This window comes from Ahaetulla prasina, chromosome 1, assembly GCF_028640845.1.
Source record: "Ahaetulla prasina isolate Xishuangbanna chromosome 1, ASM2864084v1, whole genome shotgun sequence".
In the NCBI taxonomy this organism is placed as follows: Eukaryota; Metazoa; Chordata; class Lepidosauria; order Squamata; family Colubridae; genus Ahaetulla; species Ahaetulla prasina.
Window position 1 is genome coordinate 46,961,453 of NC_080539.1, and position 26,567 is coordinate 46,988,019.

The window sequence follows — 26,567 nt, forward strand, 5'->3', positions numbered from 1 at the left end:
CATGTAATATTCTGCACTATTAGTTCAGGCTACATATTTACTACATTGATTTTGATCATATCTAATAACTGCAAATATTTATTAAAACAGATTTTACCAATTCCTCATTTCCCCAGTGACTATGAGAAGAATTGAACACCCAAAGCAGAGAGAATTCCAGAGAAATTGGTTCAATATAATTTGCCTGTTGGAAAACGAACTTATTGGAGAAACTAGAATATAGCTAGAAATATTAATTGTCTTCTCATTTCTAGACATCCTGTTGTAGTGTTGGCACAGTAAAAGTAAGCATTTACAGCCTAGCTGTTTCTGTTTATTTTAAATACAACCTGATCTGTGCATGATTGCTTACTCAGGTAATGCTTAGTCAGGTGAATAAGGCATTTCAAAATTAATTTAGTAAAATGGTTGTCATCTGTTTGCTTTATAATTTGATGCTGCCTACTTAATTACATTTTGTCACTTTAAAAAAGAAGGGCAAACAAAATGTAGTCCTACTCCTTCTCTCCATACTTCCATTTGCATTTCACAAATGGTTATTGTTCTTGAGGCACTTTCATCTCTTACGGAATAGATGTTCCAGTTCATTAGTGTCCTATTATTGCTGCGTGGACTGGTTCATATTTGTCCTAAGTTAAAGGAACAATGGCATTCACATGGAAGAAGGCCATTGATGTACCACTATGGGCAGGTCATCAAATAATTCCTTGAAGGCCAATTGCAACATCTGTATAATTTAGTGTACTCCTCCACATGACTTGATCCACATAGGTCTGATTGTAATGAGATGCAGCTTAATTGCTCTTGGAAAATAATATGGATATTGTATGTGAAGTATAACACTGATACATTCTCCTTAACTGACAGAAACATTTGAAGATTTTGATAGCAGAGTACTTGAGGTAAGAGGATTTTTTTTATTGAAAATGTAAGCTTAAGTATCTTTAAATATAAAAAGCTATCTTTAAAATCCAATGTAATTTTATTCCTTTCATAATAGCTCTGTAGGAGGTCTGTGCAACCTGTAGAGGAGAAAGGACCCCATTAATAAATTAAAAATCATTGCGGGGTTCAAAAGAACATCTGATGTACCAATCAGCTGTTTGATAGCCAGCAAAATGACAGTGAAGCCTAGAGACATTGGAGACACTTGGCAGGGTGTCTTTTGGGGCAATGGCAGTGAATGTATTGACTTTTGAAAAACCACCAGCATGTTGTAAAAGGCTGTTGGTAAGCCACATGTTGTGCAGGCCTGGTCAATAGAACAAGAATTTATCAGACCAATGGATTCTGAATTAATGTATTACAACCTCAAAGTAAAATGTGCTGGGTTGTTTTTTTTAAAATACTTGACTGCATCAAGGTCAATAAAAACTTAAGATCATAATTTGAAGAGAGCATTTTTTAAATAGAGGATATTTCTGATCAATTTTGAAAAACTAATAAAGTTAACTGTTAGGTTAATCACATGAAAGTGAAATAGACATAGAAACAGACTGTTCTCCAATTAATCTGTATTCTATCTAACCAAAAGTATGCCAGAATAAAATTATGTAAAGGGGGGGTCGGGATCACTTTTTGTCTTTCTGCTCTTGTAAAACATTAGACTCAATGTTTTTCCTTAAAAGTAGTTTTTTATTTATTAGATGTATTAAATGTGATATGATACTGAATGAATTTGGATTTGGGATTACGTTCTTACATTTCTGATTTCCTGTTCTTTTCTCTTCCTAAATATGTTGCACAGTACCGTATATACTCGAGTATAAGCCGAGTTTTTCAGCACGTTTTTTGTGCTGAAAAACGTCCCCTCGGCTTATACTCGAGTATATACGGCTTATACTCGAGTTTTTTTTTTCTTCTTTTTTTCACATTATACCGGATGGTGCAAACTTGGCGGGCTTTTGCATTAGCGCGGGGAAGCCCTGCCGGTGCAGTGAGAGGGCGGGGCGGGGGAGCCGCCAGCCTTCTCGGCTGAGGGAGGGAGGCTTTCCCTGACCGGTAGCTGCCTCATTTCCCTCCCTCGGCTTATACTCGAGTCCCCAGTTTACCCCAGTTTTTTGGGGTAAAATTGGGGACCTCGGCTTATACTCGGATCGGCTTATATTCGAGTATATACGGTAACTCTTCACCAATGGCTTTAACTCATACTCCCTTTGTAGCATTCTCTCCCATCTTTCACATAATTCAGATTTCTACTAAACAGGAAGCAAATTCCCAGCAATGTTGCCTTATAAATTCCTCACATATCCCAGCATTATAACAACCAGAGTTTTGGAAATGCCCACATCTTGTCTTCTTCTCCAGCCGTCCTATTATTTTGTCTGATGTCAGAATCTTGATTGTTTATAACCTTATTATAAATCATTCATGGATTACTGTTTACAATAGCCTTTACATACTCTTCAAGACAGGTAAATATACCTATTTGGGCTTACACAACCTTTTCTCCTCTCCTAGTTTTCCAGCGGTTCACTATTTTTTAAATTAAAAGTTGGCATAACAATTTGTATATTGCACTGTGTGCATTTCCCTCTCTATCTACATTTTTATTAGATAATAATTAGATAACAAAATTCAGAGAATTGTAAAGACTGAAGTAGAATTGCATTCTAGTTCATGTATTATTCTAAGAACTACAGATTAGATTAATATATATTCAAATGTAAATCTAACAAATTTCCTTTTATCCCTATCCATTCCCATCCATATTGGATACTTTCTGCATGTAAAACTACAGTAGTTAAAATTATTTTTAGATTCTTGAGGCATTATACATTACACTGACTAATTACCTATCTCTGTCCATCTATTTAAGTTACTAAAATAGACGTTTATAAGCCATTTCATGTTGAGGCCAACCCAGGATCATTATTAAGAGGGATATTATAGTCAAAGATGCCCCGTTTGATGTCCACAGAGTATCCAGAGGCTTCCACATGTCCATAAAAGTGAAGGGCTCTTGCTACCAGCAGCTCTTTTTGGCGACGTTTTGATGAGGTCTCACCTATCATCTTCAGATTGGTGCTTTCGGCTTCGAGCTTCTGTGGGCAAAGCGTGGTCGGAGCTGCCATCTCTCTATAGATACTGGTATAGAGGTGGGGAGTGTTGCTGTGAGTGGGTTGGTTGGCTGTGTGATTGCATCTTGATTGGTAGATGGAGTGGGTGTTTGCAGATTGGCCGGCTGCCTCGCAGCATCCTGTGTGGATGTGGTCCTAGTCTTTTGTTCCTGAGGTTTGCTGTTGTGGCCTCTGGAGTTCTGTGATGTGATGTCTTGAGCAGATGGCTGTGATGCAGCATCCTGGGCCCTGGCCTGGCTCCGAGTCTGAGGTCCTGTCATGTGTTCCTGGCATGTGTCAGCTTGCTTTGCATGTGGATCGGAGGGGGGTGCAGCAGCCAGTGGTGCCAGCATGGTCTGGCTTCTGAATGGTGGTTGTGTTTCGTCTGTGGGATGGGTTTAGGTTTGAATCTGGTGAGGATGATCGGTGGTGGTGTTGTGTGTTATCCTGGGTCCGGTGTCAGTTTTCACGGCTGGGACTCGTTTGTTGATTAAGGCCAGTTTCCAGATGTCTGGTAGGCGGGAGATGTCATCCCATTTGTTCATGTTGTGGGGGTATTTCTCTATTTCGATGGCTTCCATAATTATTCTCTTGTTATAGTGTTCAGTTTTGGAAATTAATTTGGTTCCTTCAAAATCAATTTCATGTCCTGTGGTTTTAAGGTGCTGGAAAAGGGAGGAGGTTCTAAATACTCTGAAATATTTGTTAGGATTTTTCTTCCACCATTGAAACTCAATCTTAATTGTACACATGTAATTTACCTTGTATGATAGTTAGCAAACTTTTCCATTAGCATTTCAATTTGATTTCTTGTTACTTGGTAGAGTTATTTATTCTAGTAAATTAAATTATAATTCTGTGTGATAAGGTTTTTTTAACTGAATTTTAAAACAGTGCTAGGATTTTTCACCAGCTTTATAAATATACTTGATATTCAAGAGAATACTTTAATTTAGGTCCTTCATTCTGAAGAAACATAATTATTAGGACTAGTAATACTTAAAATTCAAGCTTCAAGAAGTGCACTGGAGCATGTGGGAGCATAAATATATCACCTGTTTGCAATTCCTTAAAGGAGCCATATCTTTTCCTAGCGTCAATCTTGATCATGCTGAGGCTAGCAGTTAATAGGCTGATTATGATTTCTTTGCAGCTGACATCCTTTTCTCTTCTTGACCATTTGTCTTATGGTCAGGTGTTAAATATCAAGATGCTGCCTTGGGGAGATGAGAGAAGAAAAGAAATTCTTACCTCACTTTTTTTATTCCCCCTCCAATGCCACAAAGGGAATAAAAGCATGGGCTAAAAAAATTGTGAAAGAGAAAGTAGACTAGAATAAAAGTGCCATAAAAAGACAAGAATTGCCTTGGTGGATCTGGCCAAAAACCATCGTAAACTATTGGTTTGTTTTTAACAATAGTCATGGGAAGGTAGGGTGAGTAGAATAGGTTCAGAAGCAGTAGCTGGGAAAAAAATGTTCTTGTTTTTCCTATAATTGGCTTTTAGTTCCATGTTAGATAAATCTGTCTTTGAATGGATCCAATTTCCTTCCAGACCTAACCAAATTGGTGGCCATCAACACATTCTGTGGTAATTAATGTAGCATTGAAGGAGTGATTCTGTCCTAAATCTTCTTCCAGCTTTATTGAAGAACTTAAATCTTCTTCTTAGCTTTATTGGACAACCTATCGAGAAGGAAGAAAAATATTCTTCTGCCCACTTCTTTCATTATCTACCTGTGATTTTATACATTGTGATCATGGCCCCTGATCTTTTTATATACTGTGATCGTGGCCCCGATCCTTTTCCCAAGGTTACATATTCCACTAAGACAGATCAAGCAAAATTTGTGGTCAGCTTTGCTTTCTTCCAATGGGAGGGAACAAGTTTGGTAGGCAACAAAGACCAAACACATAGATTTTAAGTAAGTATGCCTTGAAAGAAATGACTGTCATGCCAATGCAGGTGTGATTTTTCATACAAAGCCCCCCACTTCCATTGATATCAGTGGGGATTTTTAAATTATATATCTGACTTGGTGATCCTCAGTGGAAAAAAAATGCTCACGCTAGTCTTTTTAAAATTATTTTCACTGTCCCTTGTTCAATCTTGGCTCATAGTTAGCGTCAATTGCATTCCATTGGCAGTGTGCCCAGCATTGCAGTTACTGCTTATTTTTATTCTGAAATGTTTCAGAGCAACAGAAGAGGACTCTGGGTTTAGATACTACAATAAATTATTCCCTCCTTCTCTATTTTAATCAACTTGTAAAGGGTTGAAAAAATGAACAGACTGAATATTAATTTGTAATTATCTGGAAGTTGTTTATTTCTGATACGCTACATCATGCTAAATGCCACAGACCCAGATACATTTGAAGGTTGTCCATACTGTTGCTGTCTTCCTCTACCTTCAAAGTAATGTAAGATGTCAAATGGAGAAGAATCTATGTGTGGAATTTAGCCTTATGAGTGATGGGAGCATAGAGAGAAAAGGTATCAGTGTTAAATTGTTCTGTGTTTGAACTCTTCTCTCAGGCAGCGGGGTTTCCTTTGATATCTGGTAGTTTTAACCCTAGGACTCTACCATTAAAATAGTTAGGTTGAAAACTTTGTATATCTCAGGTCTAAATCAAGTATAGAAAGTGCCTTTGGTTTGACCATCAGTATTGTATAAAACCTTTTGTTGTGTTAGCAAAGTGTATCTGTGCATCTGATGCTCAGAAAGAAAAGAAAGAACGGAATCCACCAAATCCTTTAGAAGGTATAAAGTTGCTGCTTTGAGGGCCTTCTAATATCATCTGGCCATGTACATATAAGTACATGTATACAAATAAGAATATAAGTAGTGTTCTGCTGCAGCAGATCCCTGGGTGGTCTAGTCCAGTAGCTTGTTCTCATAGTGGTCAGTCAATTGCACAAGGTAATCTACTAATCTCCCAGCAGATGGTCTTCAGAAGCAATCACACTGCCATCAAGGCTAATGGCCTTTGTTCCCCTTAATTTATATTACCTTATTTATCCGTCTATAAGACGCTCCAGACTATAAGACTCACCTAGCTTTTGGGGAGGAAAACAAGAAAAAAAAATCTGCCTCTGCCTCCCAGCAATGTGCCTCCTTGCAGCAAACAGCCTGGTCAGCTTCAGCACAGCCTGATTTAGCACAAGCAGCTGATTGGCGGTTGGATCTGCCTCCCGGAATACCGCCAATCAGCTGTTTCAGGCTACGGGGATCGCCACAGCCATCGCCACCTATTGCCACCTCCGCATGCCCCATTTTCGTCCTCTGCATGCCCCATTTTATCCCGTTCCGGGCAGTGAGGAATGAGTCAAAAACGGGGTGTGCGGAGGCTGAAAACAGGACTCGTGGAGGCCAAATATGGGGTGTGCAGAAATGGCAATAAGCAGTAGCAGCAATGGGCAGTGGCGATCCCGCAGTCTGGAACCGCTGATAGGCAGTATTCTGGAGGGCAGATCCAACCACCAATCCAACCGCTGCCCGTGCTAAATCAGGCTGTGCTGAAGCTGACCAGGCTGTTTGCTGCAAGGAGGCATATTGCTGGGAAGCAGAAGCCGATGGGTGGGGGCTGGCAGATGGGTGGGTCTTCAGCAACATTCACTCTATAAGACACAGACATTTCCAGACACTTTGGATGGGGGGAGTGCGTCTTATATACCAAAAAATACAGTAGTTGGTTAATCCTTTTTGAAGCCAGCAAGCACCATATCTCACAGTGAATTCCAAAATATAATTTCACACTGTATAAAATAAAATCTCTTTGTCCTGAGTCTTTCAGGATTCACTTTCATTGGGTGATCTCTGGTTCTAATAGCTTCTCCTTCTCCACTTTATCCACACTTTGCAAAATTTTCTATACCTCAGTCATGTCTTGATTCCCTTCTTGAGAGCAAGTGCTCGGCTTCGGCATCTACCTGAGTTTTTTCTGTGAAGATAGAACTAAAATCATTCAGCTTCTTCATTTTTTTTCCACCAAACTAAAGGATTGCCACCAAACTAAAGGTGCCTTGTGAAGCCTTGTGGAGCATGAAAGAACAAAGGACCCCTCTTACACTACACCAGAACTTTGGCCTAGAATGTCTAGAAATGTGATTAATAGTAGCAGTGGGACTTTTTTAAAAAAGCCTCTGCTTTTTTAATAGAAAAAGCCAAGGATTAAACTTGAGGTATCTGAACGGATAGCATGCGCTCTGTCACTGAGATTTTTGAGCATATGTTCAAGTGGTGGCAGACACATGCTATATACAGCTTGAGGCAACTTGCTGTTTCAAAAGTAAATAGAATCCAGGCACAGATCATAGCAAAGCGTCTGTCAGATTTTTCAAGACTATCTCCATGGTCACAAGACCTAGGTAATGTTATGCGACAAAAATTAAGATTCTTAAGAGAGAGACTAAAAAACCCATTCTTTTGAGGCCATTCATAATTTGAATGAATATGTTTCTACTAGCCAAATTGTGAAAGCAGAGCTTGGGATGTCTCAGCAAAACGATTAGCGGAAATTAGGGCAAAGAATTTCATGTTAAGCCCTTAATGCCACTGGCAAACTCAACAGCTGCTTCTTTTCCATCCAAAGATTTTAGAGTGCCAAAAAGCTCACAGCAAAGTACAGATCAAACCATTAAGACAAATAGATGAAGATGCGTCACAAGTGCATTTGAACAATCTATTTGAGGTGCTGTGGGACTAAATTAATTGTAATGAATTGTGAAACTTAATTTTTATTTTAATACTCTTAAAGGAAAGAGCATCATATTTTTGTTTCTATTTTAAAATGGTATGCTCTCTTAAGTCAAAGCCTTTATTGTCATTGTACATCATGTATACAACAAAATTGATTTAGCCTGTACTGGTGCAGTCCATATAAGAATACAAGAGAACATGAATAATCCTTATACAAGTAGTTAGAAAAAAAAACTAGTCATACGTTTCTATATGTACATCATATTCTGTTCAACATGTATATGACCTTATTTCATGGTATATACATATTACACACTGACACCAGTGAAATTCGTCATATTAATCTATTGTGTTAAGGAATCTGACAGCCCATGGGTAAAAGCTGTTTTTAAAGCTGTTTGTCCGACTGGCTACACTTCTGTGTCTTCTGCCCAATGGTAAAAGTGAAAAGAGACACTGGCCAGGGTGTGAATCATCCTTAAGTATCTTCCTTATTCTACTGAAACAGGGAAACCTGGCAATATCATCCAGGGATGTTAGGGGATAACCAATGGTTTCTTGTGCCGAATTAATCACTCTCTGTAGTGCCTTCCTGTCCACAGCTGTTAAACCAGCGTACTATACTGTTATACAGTATGTGAGGACACTTTCTATCATGGGCCAATAGAAAGAAGTCACCAGCCGTTGTTCCGCCTGATTTTTCGGCAGTATTCTAAGGAAATGAAGTATCTGTTGAGCCTTACTCAACAGAGTAAAATACTCTACTTCAGTTTTTAAATGAATGTGTTATAGGTAATGCTTGACAGTAATCAAGCTCAGAATTACAGTTGTAAGTCAATAATCATTCAGTCATGATGCGATTGTGCCCAATTGTACAACATTTTTTGCAATGGTTGTAAGCTAATGCCATGGTCATTAAAGAAATTTATTATCTTCAATGTGCATTCTTTTTCTGGAAAGCAGAAGTAAATTCTGAAAACCAGCAAAAATGCTAAAAACCGTGGTCACATGACTGTAGACCCTGCAAATATCAGTAAATGCAAGCAGGTTGCGAAGCACTTAAAATATGATCACATGGCTATAGTGGGGGGTAGAGTTATCAGAATTCCAGAATCAGATCATATGTAGCTCTGGGGAGGTTCGTTGTAACTTGGAACTGTCATTAAGTACCCAGTCACTAATTACACTACCTGTACTCATTCCAATAAATAAAGAGGCATTAGTATATAACAGAAGCAAGGAGCTATTTACAACAATGTAGAGAATCTAAATAAAAATGCATAACAAAATAAACAAATAAATAAAGGGCCTCTGGTGGCTCAGCAGACTAAGTCAGTTATTAACACAGCTGCTTGCAATTACTGCAAGTTCAAGTCCCACCAGGCCCAAGGTTGATTCAGCCTTCCATCCTTTATAAGGTAGGTAAAATGAGGACCCAGATTGTTGGGGGCAATAAGTTGACTTTGTATATAATATACAAATGGATGAAGATTATTGCTTAACACAATGTAAGCTGCCCTGAGTCTTCGGAGAAGGGCGGGATATAAATTCAAATAAAATAATAATAATAATAATAACAACAAATCAAGCAGATTATATTAGGAGAAAGAGTCTGAAACCATCATACTAGAAAATATGTTCAGCCTTACAGTAACTTGATTCAGAGTTACATAGGTTTAAATTTATTATTATTGTCAGAAAACACTTGAAGAATAAGGTTTTTGAAAACTACTGCTGAGGTTTTGTTAGTTAAGATGAATGTATTTTTCTCACAAAAATCTTAAAATCTTGTAACTAATGATTTAAATATTGAGTCACTCATACAGTTGAGAAAGGGCCAGCAAACAATTCAGAATGTAACTGTTAAGCTTATGTTTTTCATTGAAGAGGAGGAAATTTTAAATTATAAGCAGTATAAAAATGATTGTAATTTTGTGTCCTCCCCTTCCCACTTTCATCGTGTTCTGCAATCATTTCTTTAGATGCAAATGTGTATTTACTTTTGAGGGCAGCAGTATTAAAGCACAAAATAATAAGTTAGCACTATAACAAGTGATTAGGAATCCAGACACTTTCATAATTTATGAAGGAATGGTATAGAATTTAATATATGTATATTCTCATTAATATTTATGATCTATCTATTTAAAACATTTGTTTGGCCATGCAATCAACCAAAAACATTATGGGCAAGTTACAGAAAATTTGACAGAACCTAACAAAATACAACTGTGTATGTCAAGTCTATACTGTATATCAAATTGTATCAAAAACGTACAAGTTATATCAACATGTAATGATACAATAATAGAATAGTAAGTCAAACAGAAATGGCACCATGGAATAATTAACGGTGGGCGGCTTATATATGATTATATAGTTCCCTTTGTTACTTTTGTTTCCATTTCTGTTAATAAGGGGAATGGTTCTACAGAGTGCTTGACTGTTGGCCTACGCTAATCAGCATTTTCCTGAAAATTAATTATACTGTAGAAGAAACTGCTTTTTGAATAAAGATTCCAAAGCAGCATTACTAGTATTTTATGAACAATGAATCCTAATGGTACCCTTCTGAAAATACTGATTAATCTGTCTTGCTGATGCAACAGGATAGTAAATATCTGCATATTGGATGTTGTATTTGTTAATAGCTTCCTAGCTTTTGTCTAAGACTACACCCTCAGACTTTTCTTTGTACACAAGTAATTTATGGTGAAAGTTATTTGGCCTGCCCTTAGGTCCAGCACTAAGAGATCTTGTTTTGATCTTAAGCTTGTGCCATAAAAGCAATACTTAATTGTTCCCTTGGGATTTTATTCAAAGGTAAATGAAAAATTTTCTAAAGATGTGTAATGGTAGATACTAAAGTCAACCTATCCCTTCCTGTATTGCTGAGCACCAGAACTGGAAAACCTCTAAATGTAGTAATATAGTACAGTGGTTCAGGAGTTTAATTTCTGGTTTGAAACCCATAAAAGTAACATTTAGGTACATACTTCCGGCAAGTCCCATGCAATATAGAATGAAACTGATTGTGTACTGCCTACCTATGATCTATGTAACTATAGATTTTGCTATGTTTTCAATGATTTTCTTAATAGTCCTTAAGCTGAGATTCCTTAGTGTTTTGATTTCTGTTGCTGCTCTATAACAGCACGGAGTAGCTCCTGATATTGCTGCTTTAACAGCTATATTCTGAGATTATAGATTTTGTCTATCTTTACATTTATCTATACTGAGCATATTTTATATCTCTCAATATATTTTCTTTGATCCTCCCATCTCATCAGGTCACAACTGGTGCACATGATTTAAGGCTACACTTCCACATTACCTGAAAGAGAGAAACATGCAAACATGATATTCCTTTTATGAGTTTTTCCTCTGATCTCTCTTTAATACCTAACAGTAATGTTATTAAAGTTTCCTATATTGAGCTTTGAGTTATGACGTGATATTTGTCATTATTGAAATAACTTTTGCTTTGACTGACAAGTTAGCAGTTGTAGAGAGATTAAATATGTCTATTAGCATGTTTTACATTTCTAGTTACTTAACAGAGTAGAACAGTCTTTAAAAAGAAAACACAGTACTCTAGTTTTATCCTTCTGTCCACTGCCTAGGAAAGTGTTGCCTGGGGAATCCTGAGAGTTGAAATCCACACATCTTAAAAGTTGCTGAGGTTGAGAAATGCTGTTCTGTAGGAACCTGGATGTAACCAGTGTACTTGTGATTCTCCCTCACCTTTACACATACATCTGTGCAAGCATGTTTATTTTCATCATCCGTTCCTTAAAGTGTACATTCTAATCAAATTTGCTAAGTAAAAATCTTGTTGAATGGCAGGTATTAGACTCCTGAGTGATTATGTTTAGCATGGAGTTACCTGCATTCTCAAGGACATGATAGCACTGAAGCCAAAGTAAAGGCTTTTTTTTATATCTGTAAGAGTTATAAAATTTCTTAGCAAGGCAATTATACACCCAGCTATTTTCTTTTCCTACAAAGGAGAAGGAAGCGAACTAATTACCAGTGCTCAGTGAACGGAAAAAAGTAGTGCCAGTCCATGGCTGCATGTACACGTGACCAAGCTTGAAAAGTCTCTATGGAATTTTGAGAGAGATGTGATAGCTGTGATTGTGATGGGTGACCGGGCACATTTTCTTTCTGAGCTGCACAAAAACAGCTGACGTGGGTAGTTTTTTGTTTTTGTTGTTTTTTAGGCAGTCACTTCTTGGTCGACTTGTTTCTGTGTGCTGCTTTTGCCATCTGCTGGAAAAGGAAGAAATGAGCCTTGCTCTCCTGCCTTTTCATCCCCCAGTTTATCTGCAGTCTAATACAAATGCAACATTTCACACGTTTTTAAGAAACACCGAGCAGTCCATGGAATTGTGGTCTCTCAGTCCATAGCAGCCATAGCTACTTTTAGTTAGAATGTGTTAATCTTTCAATCCCGATTTAATAAGAAGTCTTGGTTAGCATTATTCATAGTGAACATTGAATACCTGGTGCTCTGACATTTAATCCAGAGTTGGGAAATTGGAGCCATTCTGTACTTGTTCAGACTTTGCATAATCTTAGAGCAGTGGTTCTTAAAGCATCTTTTCTGATAATATGAAAGTCATACATTTTCCTCCCATAAATCAGTGTATGATCTTAAGAAAGATACCTTGCAAATTTCTGTTGACCCAAGGTTTGCTTACCACAGAGGGCATATCTTGCAAATCACCTATACAGTATGTGGATCTTTTCTCCTTAAAGATTCCCTTTTTCCATAAAAATGCATATACGAGCTCTACTTTATCCTGGTTAACATTTAGACATTGTGCAAAATCTTTGTGATGTTTTACAACTTTTCTTTTTTTTATTTATTTATTAAAAAGTTTTACAAAAAATTTTTTTACCCATACATCCTCTCCTCCTCCCACCAACCCTCCCCCTTTCCCCTCCCCCTTCCACCTTCACCCAATCCCCCCCCCCCAGACTTCCCAGAGCAATATACAGGGTATATCTAACAATCATAAGCTAGAACACACAAACTATCCATAGACTCCCATCCATCCCCTAGAACCTTAACTCCCCTTCTCCGTAGTAAAGAAAAAAGAAAATATACAGTACATTCTGTTCATTCATAGGCTATTTGGTAGTTCTTAATCCAATATTTGTTTTAAAAATAGTCGATCCATCTTCTCCTTTCCAATATACATCTTTCTTATGGATAGTCTTTCTAGTACGCTGAGATTTCCGCCTTCTCCAGTAAGTTCACTGCTTTTAGCGTCCAGTCTTCAAATGTTCAAATGTTCCATCTTCCAATATTGCGCTGCCAGTAATCTAGCTACTAATATTAAATTTAAAATCAATTTACACCCTTAAATGTTATCTTCTTCTTCAAAATATTTTGTATAATCCACCAAATTTATATATCCACCATATATACATAATATATGGTACATACATAATATCAGCCCAACCAGATCTCCAATATTTGAATTATAGTTTCAAATACATACACGCCAATATTTAGAATCTAGATACCTTTAAGACATTTTACAAAATTTTCCTCTTAAATTTTTAACTTATATAAATTTGACATTTAGCCCAATTTTCCCTTTTATCATACAGTCCTTAACTAATTCCATTTCTTATTCTATTTTCATCAACACCTTATATAACCCCTAATCAATTTTTATCCAGAATAACTTAATTTTTAACAAATCCACCATATATAATCAAATAACATTGCATTTAAATTCCAGATCCTACAAAACATTTTATAAAACTTAACAAATTCCATTCCTTATTCTATTTTTATCAACACCTTATATTCCCAAATCAAATAACATTACTACAAATATTTCTTCAAAATTTAAACACATAAACAATACTTTTTAAATATATTCAAAATTTTCAGTTATGATTTACCCTTTCCCATAAAAAGAAACTCTTTTTGCTTGATATTGCTGCTTCTTTAATCTTTGTTCTTTTCGTTTAATATCTGTTCAAATCGATCTTTGGTCATTTAAATCCCCTACTTTTTCCAGTGTTTCTTCTTCAGCAATTGCCATCCCAACTTTAAATTGTGTGTGTTTTACTTCCTTCTCCCACTTTTTCCAATCTCTACTTCGCTTCCCATCTTAACTTCTAGCAGTGGTGGACTTCCAGCCTTTAATACATTAGTATAAAAATCTCTTGCTTTCAAAACTGTGTTAAGATGATATTTTCCTCCTTTATAATTTACTGTTAATCCAGCTGGAACATCCCATCTATACTGCATCTGATGATTTCTAAGTTCATCCACCAAAAAAATAAACTCCTTTCTAGATCTTAACATTTTAAGAGTAATTTCTTTGAGCACTAATATCTCTTGTCCTGATATTTGAATTTTATTTTTATAAGATACTTGTAAAATTTCATTCCGAATCCTCCTAGTTGTAAAATAGATAACAACATCTCTTGGTAACTGTCTCTGTCTGGCAACCCAGGAATTAACACAATAAATTTTTTCGATTTGAATTACAAATTCTGCCGGTTGTTCTCCAAATATATGTGCAAAAGCATCTGCAAAAATATCTTTTAGATTCTTGCGCTTATTTTCTTTGAGACCTCTCACTCTCAGGGCAAACTCCATCGATCTATAAATTCACATTGGCTTGATTAATTTCTTCAACTCTTCCATCCAACTGAACCGTGTAATCAAACAATCTTTGAAATACTGCCACCACATCTTCCCTTATATCCTTATTCCTAGTTTCAATAATGACTTTTATTTGAGATATTTCCTCCTCAAGCTCCGTAAATTTTTGATCTATAACAGAGGTTTGAAAGTCTAGAGCTTCTTCTAAAAGACCTTTTAAAAATCCCTTCAAATCATCTTGTAGCTTTTGCATTTGAACTGGCAAAATCCCAACATCCTTAATAATACCAAGCTTTGTTTGCTTAGAAGCCATTTTTCACTTTAATTTTATACCTTACAGCCGTCTCAATAAGTTCAATAAATCTTCAAATCTTTTCATAAACTCTGTATTTGGTTAGGTAAATCAATTCTATAGTCCTTCCACTTTTCACTTGAAAATTTCTTCATGTAAATGTAAAATCTGGCAAGTTTAAAGAAGACTGAGAGCGCAACAATGTTAACAAAGGCTTCCTTAAGTTTCACTTTCACACTCTTTTAAGTGCAGGCGCCATTTCCTTTGTTCTTCTTAAATGCAGTCTGGAAACGGAGTTAAGGTCTGGTACTTGCCATTGCCAGCGCTCCTGTCATTGCTCTGTCTGCTTTAATCAAATTAAATCTTCATCTTGAAGCAGAGGTGGTCGTGGTGTTTTGTTCTGCTTAAAAGCAGAAATGTCCCGGATCCGGAGCACTGTTGGGCTTTCCAGGGACCTCTCACCCTTCTAGCCCCAGAATTGTTCCTGGGGCTTTTTGGGGAGTTCTACCTCTGCCCAATTGCTCACCTTTCCCTCTTCTCCCGAGAGAAAGATTTCTGAGCCACCAGACAGCTGGTTTTCGCTGTCTGACCGACTCTATGCGATCACGGGGCTGGCGGTCTGAAAAGACTGTCTTAAACACCTACGGTGCCAACCAGAAACCTTTCTTGACATAGATGTTAAGTGAATCATTGCAGTTGTTCAATCAATAACAAAGTTGTTGAGTGAATCTGGGTTCCCCCTTTGAATTTACTTGACAGAAGGTTGCAAAAGATGATCAGATGACACTGCAAAAATCATAAATATGAGCCAGTTGCCAAGCATCTGAATTTTGATCATGCGACTTATGGGGATGCTACAACTCATAAGTGAAAACTGGTGATGTCATTTTTTTCAGTGCCATTATAACTTGGAATGGTCACTAGATGAATGGTTGTAAGTCAAGGACTATCTGTAAAATAATATTGGAAAACATCTAAACATGCATATGGTCCAGTAGTGCAAAAAAGTTTAAATCTTTTCAGGCTGTGGTACTTATTAGTTTTGTTTTTTTTTAAGTCCTCAGAACTCCTGATTAAGAGGCAAAAACTAGTGGTGGAAAATTGGCTTCATTTGGATGATTTTTTTTTTCTTTACTCTCTCATGGAACCCAGTCAAAGGTCTTGTTGCACCTTAGGCTTCTGTGGAACACAGTGTAAAAAACTACTGTATTAGGCGATGTTAATACAGGTTATATCTAATAACAGTGCCAATCCAATAGAGACAAGCAACATTTTGACACCTGGACTTGATTTTTCTTACCATTATTACTTTCCTTGGTGGTTGAGGCACTTGGCCATTAGGGCAATTAGTCATTGGGGACCAATGGGATTTTTAAAAAAATATTGTTATAGCTTTTATTTTTTATTTTTTTTAAATAGTTTTATTAAGCTTTTTACTTTTAAAAACAGAAAAAAACAAAGTACAAGGGCAAAAACAAAGAAAAAACATGACAAACGTAACAATAAATTATATGCTATTTTTATATCCTTCTGTATCGACCTGCATATTGTCTATTTTTGTTCAATTCTTCTACTGAATACATTTACATTATATTTATTTACACAATCAATACTATAAGGTTAAAAATAACTAGTAACATATAGTTCTTTATTTCAGTGATATTAACTTAAATTTCCCAGTTCTTATTTAGATTTCTTCTTTCTAACCATTTGTAGAATTTGTTCCACACACTATAATAGTCTGAATCTTCCCTTTCCTTAATTTTCATTGTCATTTTATCCATTTCTGCACATTGTAAAATTTTCCTAATCACTATTTCCTCTGGTGGTATATTATTTTGTTTCCACTTTTGCGCAGTGGTAATCCTTGCTGCTGTTAGTATGTGAAGTATTAGGTATTACAAAGATTTCTCTACTTTTGGATCTATTATTCCTAATAAAAAGAGCTCTGGTTTGGATTCTATCTTTTGTAATATGATTTCCTCCAACCAGCTCTTAATCTTATACCAATGGTTTTTGGTGTTTTTTTTTATTTTAAGGCACATCCACCACATGTGGTAGTATGTTCCTAATTTATGGCCACATCTCCAACATTTAGGTGATAGATTTGAAAACTTTTTGCACAATCTCACTGGTGCCAAATGCCATCTATAGAACATTTTGTACAAATTTTCTTTATAAGGTACCACCATTGTAAATTTGTAACTTCTTTCCCATAATTTGTCCCACTTTTCTAATTCTGTATTATGTCTGATATTTTTTGCCCACCTAATCATCATTTCTTTTACCGTTTCTTCTCCCATTCTATTTCTTAATAAAAGATTGTAAATTATTGTTATAGCTTTTAATCAGGTCTGTGTTGTACTCCTTTTTTCTCTGTGTGTGACTTCCTTGTATCCTGCCTAGAACCCTTGTCAGTTAGAGCGGCCTATACATTTTCTTTCAGACATTTCATTATCCCTAGTTTGGTAAATGAAACTCCGCAAGAAAACAATCAAGCTCAGAGAGCACCAAGGGTCCCTGATCTCATCTCTACCTCAGAAAAACAGTATAATAATCTTGCCGTTATTTGCTTCCCAAATGAATAACTTCCCTCCAACCCCAAATCATTGGGAGAGGGGGGAAAATCACAAATCTTTGTTCATGTTTAAAAAATAAGAATATATGTTACTGAGTCAGTTTAATCAAATTGAATAATTGCTATCTTTTCCTTCAGCTAAGATCTGTATTTAACATGACTTCAAATGAAGGCCGAAAAAGATCCATGAGGGCCCTTGTAGCTGTTGGCAATGGAAAAGGATCCGCTGGTAAGTAATTGTCCTCCAATAGATGACTCAAAGCATGGAAGCTATAGTTAATATAGAGGTAGAAATTCCCTTTTGTTGAATGTATTAACATTTGGGGGATATTGCATCAGGCAGGCATCTTTTAGAATTAGAGAAGAGCACAAATAGTTTGTGTGCCTGCTGCAACTTTCCAGATTCATGCTGAGATGCAGAAGAGCCTAGTAAATTTAAGGTTTGTGAAATGATAGCATTGGACGTGGATGAACAGGCACCCTGAACCTTGAATGTATATTGCAATGGACGTCCTCTGAATATTATTCTGCAAAAAGATAGAGAATTACATTAAGTGTTGATGCTGTTTCCTTGTATGTAATATGGTTGTCGTTGCTTCTGTTAAACAAGCTTGACTGAAAATGGATGCTATTCATAGCATTTGTTAAGTCCAAGCATTTCAGATATAAGCATGAATTGAAGGATAGACCAGTGAATGAGCTTTTATCTGTATTCACTTTGTGGTAGCAGGCCAGCAGCAGGCTCTTCAGATTCCCCCCCTCCCTTTATTTTATCTCCAGCTTTCATCTCACCTGTGATGTTGTTTTCATTTATTTCTTACCATTTGGTTTCATATAGCGCATTATTTGCTTTTGTCCTATTTCTCCTTGTAGAATTTAAATGTATACAGTTTATGTCATATATGAGTTAATCACCCAAGAAGTAAAAGAGAGAGGTTCTATATTAGGACAGAAATGTAGAAACAACACAGTATTGCCTAAATCTGGCAAAGACTGAAGAAACAGGGAAGGAAGCTTTCTAAATCTGTCAAGAGTCTTCTTGGAAATAATCTGTTTTGTAGCAGCAGCACAATCCAGATTGTAAAGCTCAGCATCAGGGGCCTATTTATGTTCAGAACGAAAATACCACCCAGCAACAAAGCCAATATAATTAGCCATATTCATCTGTTAGATTCCCTTACCATTTATAATTTTTACATGCTAACAATTTATCATAATTTTTTAAAAATATAATTAAAAACCCTTATGACAGTCAGAGTTTTGCTGAACAAAAACTGGACCTTAGATTAATCAAGGAGCCAAGGGTATATTTATTGGAGGTAGTGGATGGGGGCAGATCTTTTCCTTTTTACTTGGATATATTTTCAGCTCTTAAAAGTTCTAGTTCTGAGTAGGGAAAACTGGCATAGAATCTTAATATTACATAGATAAGGGAAAACCTTAGTACTGTATGTAATGTTATGTATGTATGTATGTATTAAATTTATATGCTGCCCATCTTACCAATAACAGAAACTCTGGGCAGCTTATAATAAAATAAAAAGTTAAAAAGTACTTAAAACAATTAAAATTAGAATAAAACATTTAAAAGTTAAGAACCAAGATGATGGGCAGCCTGGGGTGAGAATCTTCTCATATAAAGAACTTTGGTGCTATATATAGGAGTTTCCTCATTTTTTGCAAGTTTCCATTTGTGGTGTTTATTTTCTAACAGCCCATTTGTATTTATCAGGTTTTGCTCTAGGAAAAGCATCTCACATGAAGAATGCACTAAGAAAAGTATGTAATACAAAAGCATAACACCGTCTATTGTTATTAAAGTCTGTCTTTACTTCTGTGATTTTGAGATATAAAGTCACGATCCTGTGTTTCTACCTTTCTGTGAATAGATTTGGAAAATGTTAAATATCTCAGACCATGAAAAACAACCTTTCTTATCACTTTCTATTTGCTGCTTTTATATGTATTTGGCAAACACTGAACTTGTGTGCGAAATAAACACCCTGCCCTTCAGCTGTCCTTCTCATCACAAATTCCATAGACATCATTCATAGAATAATAAGGACCATGAACTGGCAGGGATATGGATGGGAAAATGTTCTTATTCACTGCTGCCACTTGTGACAAAGATTCACTCAATTCCCATTGCTGCAAGTAGGCTGATACTCAAAAGATAGATAGGCTCTTCTGCAGAGTGTATCCCTTTTTCTCCTCTTTATCATTTTGAACAAATTGCAATGCTTTCAAAAGACAGATTTGGAGGATTTCACAATTTTAAAAGTCAGGGAAGAGCATCCACTTGAAAGATGCTGTTTGTTATGTGTACAGAATCTATGACTTTGTCTTTGCATTCATGGTGAACTGCAGTGGCTCATAGATACTTTGTGCTTTTCTTTGTGCTAAATAAATCCCTATTGCTCTTAACTTTTTTAGACCAAGGGGAGGGGAGGAAGGAAGGAAGGAAATTATAAGAGAACTGATTTGTTTATATTTTGATGAAAACAATAGGTTATCAAAAGTTTAAAAGGACCATATCAGACTTCTCAGTCGAAGCCAATTCATGGTTCAAAGTCATACTCAAAAATGACTAATTGAAATCAACAAATATATACAGATTTTAAGTAGAATAGAATAGAATAGAATTTTTATTGGCCAAGTGTGATTGGACACACAAGGAATTTGTCTTGGTGCATATGCTCTCAGTGTACATACAAGAAAAGATACGTTCATCAAGGTACAACATTTACAACACAATTGATGATCAATATATCAATATAAATCATAAGGATTGCCAGCAACAAGTTATAGTCATACAGTCATAAGTGGAAAGAGATTGGCGATGGGAACTATGAAACGATTAATAGTAGTGCAGATTCAGTAAATAGTCTGACAGTGTTGAGGGAATTATTTGTTTAGCAGAGTGATGGCCTTCGGGAAAAAACTGTTCTTGTGTCTAGTTGTTCTGGTGTGCAGTGCTCTATAGCGTCGTTTTGAGGGTAGGAGTTGAAACAGTATATGCAACTGTTTCTGATTTTCTGCATGTAATCTTTTTTTATTTTGACCTAAAACTTTGTAAGGAATGTAATTACTTTGCAGTTTTTTTTTACTTGTCACTGGCCATTTTAATTTCCCTTTTCCTGAAAAAAAAGGTTTGCAAGTCAGTTTTTCCAGATAGATTACCGTATTTTTCAGACTATAAGATGTACTTTCGTCCCCAAAAAAGTGGGTGGAAATATCTGTGCGTCTTATACAGTGAATATTGCGGCCGGGGGAAGGGAAGTTGGTATGTCACTGATCAGCTGTTCTAGGGCGCCGCCACCACCCGTTCATGGCGATCAGTGGCAAACAGGTGTTGGCAAATGGGCCACGGTGGCAAATAGGCCACGGTAAATGGGCAGCGGAGACAGAGGCAGATTTTTTTTTCTTGTTTTCTTCCTCTAAAGCTAATGTTCATCTTATAGTCTGAAAAGTATGGTAATTAAACATCTCGTTTCTTTTTTTTTTAATATCATAATTATTTTTCATATCTTTTTGCTAAGCTCTAGGCGAAGAACAATAAAGTTTCCTTTATTCAGACTTGACATTTCTCTTGAATATCAATCTGCTAGATTAAATTTAGCCCCTTATTTGGTCATCTGGATTGAGGAAGCTATTGACTTCAGGGGACTTCAAGAAGGCTGACAAAAATTAATATTTTATGACCCAAATTATTAAAATGTCATCTCGTATTAAATAATCTGGAAGAATTTGTTAAGCATAGTAGATTTTATTTATTTAGCAAATGTCATCCATCTCACAAAAGAGTCTTTAAGTGGTGTACAGCAATTAAATAAAAAATAAATGTTGTAAAACAAACATTATTAAAAATATAAAAGTCATTAAAAGTACAGCACAGAAGAGAGTAGATATTAACAATGACAATATTAATAACAATATTAATATCAGTAGACAGTACTTCCAGCTATCATTTTGATTCTTTTAATTGAATTAAGTACTTGATTGTAGTTTATACTTGACCCAGAAGTAAGTTTAATATTTTCTTTTTTATCAGTCCTGTGACTTAACTTTAGAATTGAGTTGGTACATTTTCTTAATCATTTCTGGTTTTTTAAAGTAATGTTGTTTCCCCAGGCAAAGAACAAAGCTATTCGCCATTTACAGTATGTTGAAAGATATGAAGATCATACAAGTAAGTATTAGAAATACATTTTAATTGAAATTTTAAAAGTGAGCTAGTTACAATATTTCCCCCTGAGATATTATAAAACTGCTTATTTCTTCCATCTCTTTGTGTCAAAATCCAAGTTTCATGAACTTTCAAAATTAGACAGCTTAATATGCCCTATCTGAAACTTTTCTTTTGGCCATATGAATGAATAGCTGTTTTATTCCATTTCACACCCATTCATTCTTTTGTGTGAATTTATCCAAATTCATTAGAAAATGTCAGGGATGCCTGCAGAGTTCCCTAGGCCCTTTCCTCTCCCATCCCCGATATTATCAACATCTGATTAGCTTTAGCAAGATTATTTTGCCTTTTCTTTCAGATTATGCCTTGATTTTTTTTATGCATGGTAACTACTGTGATTCATTTAAATTAGCCACCTCAGATAAAACACAAACATAAATTAATTGAACCAATTTGTGGATTGCCACAAACTGCCTTCTTATTTATGTTACCCTAGCAATAAAAAATCAAAAGCTTTGTGTTTTCTCAAGATTCAGAACCAGAAAATCAACACTTGGTTTTCATTCTGGTCCCATATTGTTAAAGGTCTAAACGCTGTACAAATTGCTCTTCAGACAACTTTCAAAGCAATGCACACTCAACAGATGAAAATGTTTCCATTTTCACTGCTGTACTGCTTTCTGTGTAGGAATTAGATTTTCTGTGAACAAACAGTAAACATGTTTAAAATTATTGAAATCATTCAGGATTCAAAATATTTATTTAGCAATATTTTGTTTCTATTTTAGTTTATCATGATACTACAACCACTTTTAAGAAAACAACAATTCGGATGAAGAAGCAAAACAAAGGCGAGTAAAAAAAAACATTTGCATAGAAATTGGGAATTTCTGTTATGGGGGAAATGTATATTATTTTTGATTGCGATTCAGCTAATATTCATCCAGTTTGGACTCCAGAGTGACCTACTCAAACTGCTTTAATTTTCTTTTAAACTCTTTTATAGCAGCTCTGATTAAGTCTGTTATAGTCACAAAGTAACATACAGCACAATATTTACTTGTGGAACAATCAATGATAAAAGTATTGTCCAGTATACATGTAGTTATCTCAGTGCAATGTTCTCATTTAATAAACTGCACATCTTTTATTGTCATGAGAAATGGACAGTTGTTCTCCAATCATTGAGTGACAATTTGCCCTGCAGTTGAAATAACCACAAAGAGCTTTATTTGTAGCTTTTTCATAAAATACATTTGGTCAGACTTGGAATTTTAAAAGCTTTATAAACCTAATCTCATGAAACAAGTTTCTGTTGGAAAATATAAGATGACTATTATTCTCAATGAAAATGGTAGTATAATATCTGCATCAAAAATAAGTATAAGTCTACGAAGAAAACTATTCTATATTCCATTTTACAACCGACATGCAACTTGGCTTCCTGTATTAACAATATTCCATTGATTGCATTTAAGCAGACTTCTCACGTAGACATTTTTAAAATAAATAACCACACTAAACAAATATATCCATTCTTACCTATTTTGTTTAATCTGATAGAAATATAATTGCAATAATATCAAACAAAATATTAGGAAGAATATGAATAGTCAAGGTCTTAAAAATAAAAATACAACAACTTTTACTTTTTTACAGATGATATGTGTCTGTCAAAAATTGAATTAAATAAATTTCATGAAGTCGCTAATTTAACATGTAAACCTGCTAATTAGCACGAATTGAACATAGAAAATGTTTAAAAGATAAAGGACGGACGAATGGAAGGCATGTGAATAATATCTGAAGGGGATTAAATTAGGCGTTGCTGTTTCAGGTGAATTGCGACAGACCAGACACTTCTTGTATTAGGAAGAAATTCATCACCTTTTGGAGTACTTAGCAAACCTGCTTCCAAGAATACATTATTGTAGATAGTCTCAAATAATATAGTCCTCAGACCATCACTCTGCTAAACAAATAATTCCATCAACACTGTCAAACTATTTATTGAATCTGCACTACTATTAATCTTCTCATAGTTCCCATCACCAATCTCTTTCCATTTATGACTGTATGACTATAACTTGTTGCTGGCAATCCTTATGATTTATATTGATATATTGACCATCAATTGTGTTGTAAATGTTGTACCTTGATGAACGTATCTTTTCTTTTATGTACACTGAGAGCATATGCACCAAGACAAATTCCTTGTGTGTCCAATCACACTTGGCCAATAAAAATTCTATTCTATTCTATTCTATAAGTTGAAAAACTTGTAATAATAGCTGCTGTTTATAATATTGCCATTTTTATTTGAATCTTACTAAATTGTTTTTCACAGGATATGGACTTCGCTGTCACCGTGCTATCATTACACTCTGCAAACTGATTGGGGTTAAAGACATGTATGCCAGGGTTTATGGATCAAGGAATATACTGAACCTCACCACATGTCTCTTTAAGGGATTAGCTAATCAGGTAAAATTTAAGTGAGTGACTAACACATGCTTCTCAGTATGTTAAAAATATTAACTTGGATCTGTATTTTAATGATATTTTATGAACTGTTCTTTGCTGTAGTGCAGCGGGAAGGTACAGGGAGGGAATGTTCAAATTAATTTAAAGTGAATACTGGAAAATAGTTCCTTGATCTCCTAAGCATGGTTTATGGAGTATGGTAATTTTCTCCAATTTTGATTAAAAATAAGTTTTTTACAATCCAAAGATGGATTGTACTTGTTCTTAAAAATACTGCCATGGCTGAGATATGAGGTAGGCACAAAACAAGGGAAACATTGATGCAATATAAAGGTGAATGAAATTAAATCAATTAGGAGTTTTGCCCAGGTATGACAATTAGAAGCCAAATAAAAAAGTTGTGTTCCTTATTGTGGTGTAGTGTTAACAGCTTGAGTGACAGTCTCTCTTGGATTTTGGGCAAGTAGTTTTTCTCTCATCATCTGCTGCCTAATCCATTATTATTGAAATATGCCCTCTTTATGGAATATATTGATTTTTACCATTCTTCTCTTTTTGGCTAAATTTTGTTTTGTGAGGGGAGTACTTTCATTTCATTTAAAATTGAGGGATTTTCAAACAAACAAGTTTCAGCTTTATAATATTGCTGTATTTTATTCAGCCTCATTTGTGCTTTGTAAAGCTTGCTTTCTGACTGGGTTGCTTGCTTTCATTATTATCATATATCTGTGAAATCTTCTCAGTTCATCTGACCTCCAGTCACTTTTTATGCCAAGAAAATCTGTAAAGGTGGAAATCAACCTGCAGATCTTATTTGTTAGTAAGAATGCCAGTACATTATGTGAAATAGGCAAAATAGTTTTGAAGAACTAGGAAGAGTGAAGAAGAACTAAGATTTAGTTTGAAGAACTTGGAAGTGACATATTGCTAGATTGAAAGGTCCTTTGCCCGATACAACAAGCTGTTCATATGCATATTGTTCTTTCTGTGTCTTGACTTTTCAAATCTTGAATGTTCACTCCTCATTTCAGCCTTTCTGCTTTTCCTTACCAAAGGCTATTGTGTCCATCTTTCCTGATATACTAAAATATTGAGGTTAAAGCTGAGGCGAAGGGATACTATGTCTGATACTAAGAACACTAAAGAAGAATTAGAACTGGCAGCTAATGATAGCTTTTACCTTCCATGAAATTATTGGTTTACTAAATTTTAAAAACTGATGAATTGGTATTTCTGTAAATTAGAATCCTCTCTTTGAATTATCCCTACAGGAAACTCATCAAAACCTAGCAAACAAGAAGAAGCTCTATGTGATAGAATTCCGTGAAGAATGTGGCCCGCTGCCCATTGTTGTTGCAAAGCCTAATGGACCAGTCAGAGAAGATCCTGAATCAGAAGAAGTAGCTCTTGATGTCAAACTGGAATGGAAAGAAGTGAAGGCAGAACAGGGAATGAAGAGTAAATGGGCTGATGTCAAAAGAGCAGTTTGGTAGATTTGGGGAGTATTTAGATATAAAAATTAAAGAAGATCCAGCATAATTGTATAATAAGGCAATATTTATTTCCACATGAAGTGAAAACATGTTCTTATTGCTTGCCTTGATTATTGCAATCCTTATAATTTAGTCATTCAAAACAATGTAGCCAACTTTCTTCAGTTGGTATCTATTTAAAATGCAATCATTTTGCGATATGCAGGCTGTTACGGAAAAGATATTTACAAAATCTCTTGACAGGAAAATGAATCTTTTCCCAAATAACTGGAGAAGACAATAGTATGGAAAAATAAAGTTGTAACTGAATTTCATTTCATTTCACTTATCTTTATATGTTCAAGTAGAAAACTTGGGCTTTTAATGAATGAGGTAAATTGATGCATTTGGCTTTTAATACTACCTGGGCAATACTGAACCAAAAGGAACAATTGGAAGAAGTCCCAGTAATGTTAACAAAGTTTTGGATAACTCCTCCTGCCACATTCATCATTATGTTAGAGGAGGCATATTGGTTGCAGAAAGCTCCAGGTCCAATTTCAGGGCTGAGAAAAATATGATTGAAACCCTAAAGAGCAGTTTTAAACAATGTAGGAAGTTCTGAGATAATAGAAGAAATCATTTGTCGTGGTATAAGACTTTAGCGATATCAGCAATCTTAAGACTTACATCCACCACTTCAAACATATGGTGAACCAAAGAGTTGTCTAGGTCTAGGTTGATACTATGATAGAACTTGTTGAAGTCTTGATTGAAAAGGGATTCTTTCCTGAGAGTCCAGATAATGAAAATGCCATCACTGAATATCAAATAAAGGAGGGATTTAAGAGGGTAAAATGTAAGAAAGCTGCTAGGTCAATATGACAACAATGACATTGAGAAGCTAGCATAGCCTGGCCTGATTTCCTCGTATATATTGTTGCCAAAGGTAAAATAGTTATAAATTCAGTACAAAATCAAAAGAACTGGTGGCAAGGTATGCTTTATGGACAGCCCTGATTATATTCCAAATTGCTTAAAAGGGAGGTTGCTGTACAGTGGTAGCTCAACATCTGTCGTAGTTAAAATGGTATGATCAGATAAGATTGCCGATGAATTCCAGTTTTTTTAGGAAGTCTATGGTATCTTCTATGTAGC

General features: G+C 35.5%; 1 protein-coding gene across 1 annotated transcript in view; it reads left to right on the forward strand.

Moving 5' to 3' along the window:
• The window catches only part of MRPS5 (mitochondrial ribosomal protein S5), a 38,001-nt gene extending 12,262 nt beyond the window's left edge, over nt 1–25,739 (forward strand). Inside the window, exons 5-11 of the mRNA XM_058165076.1 lie at nt 868–902; nt 17,403–17,493; nt 18,997–19,043; nt 21,396–21,453; nt 22,242–22,304; nt 23,801–23,937; nt 25,209–25,739. Coding sequence (XP_058021059.1) covers nt 868–902; nt 17,403–17,493; nt 18,997–19,043; nt 21,396–21,453; nt 22,242–22,304; nt 23,801–23,937; nt 25,209–25,430 — 653 coding nt within the window. The 3' untranslated portion in view covers nt 25,431–25,739. The remainder of the gene's footprint in view (nt 1–867; nt 903–17,402; nt 17,494–18,996; nt 19,044–21,395; nt 21,454–22,241; nt 22,305–23,800; nt 23,938–25,208) is intronic.
• Nucleotides 25,740–26,567: the final 828 nt, after the last annotated feature.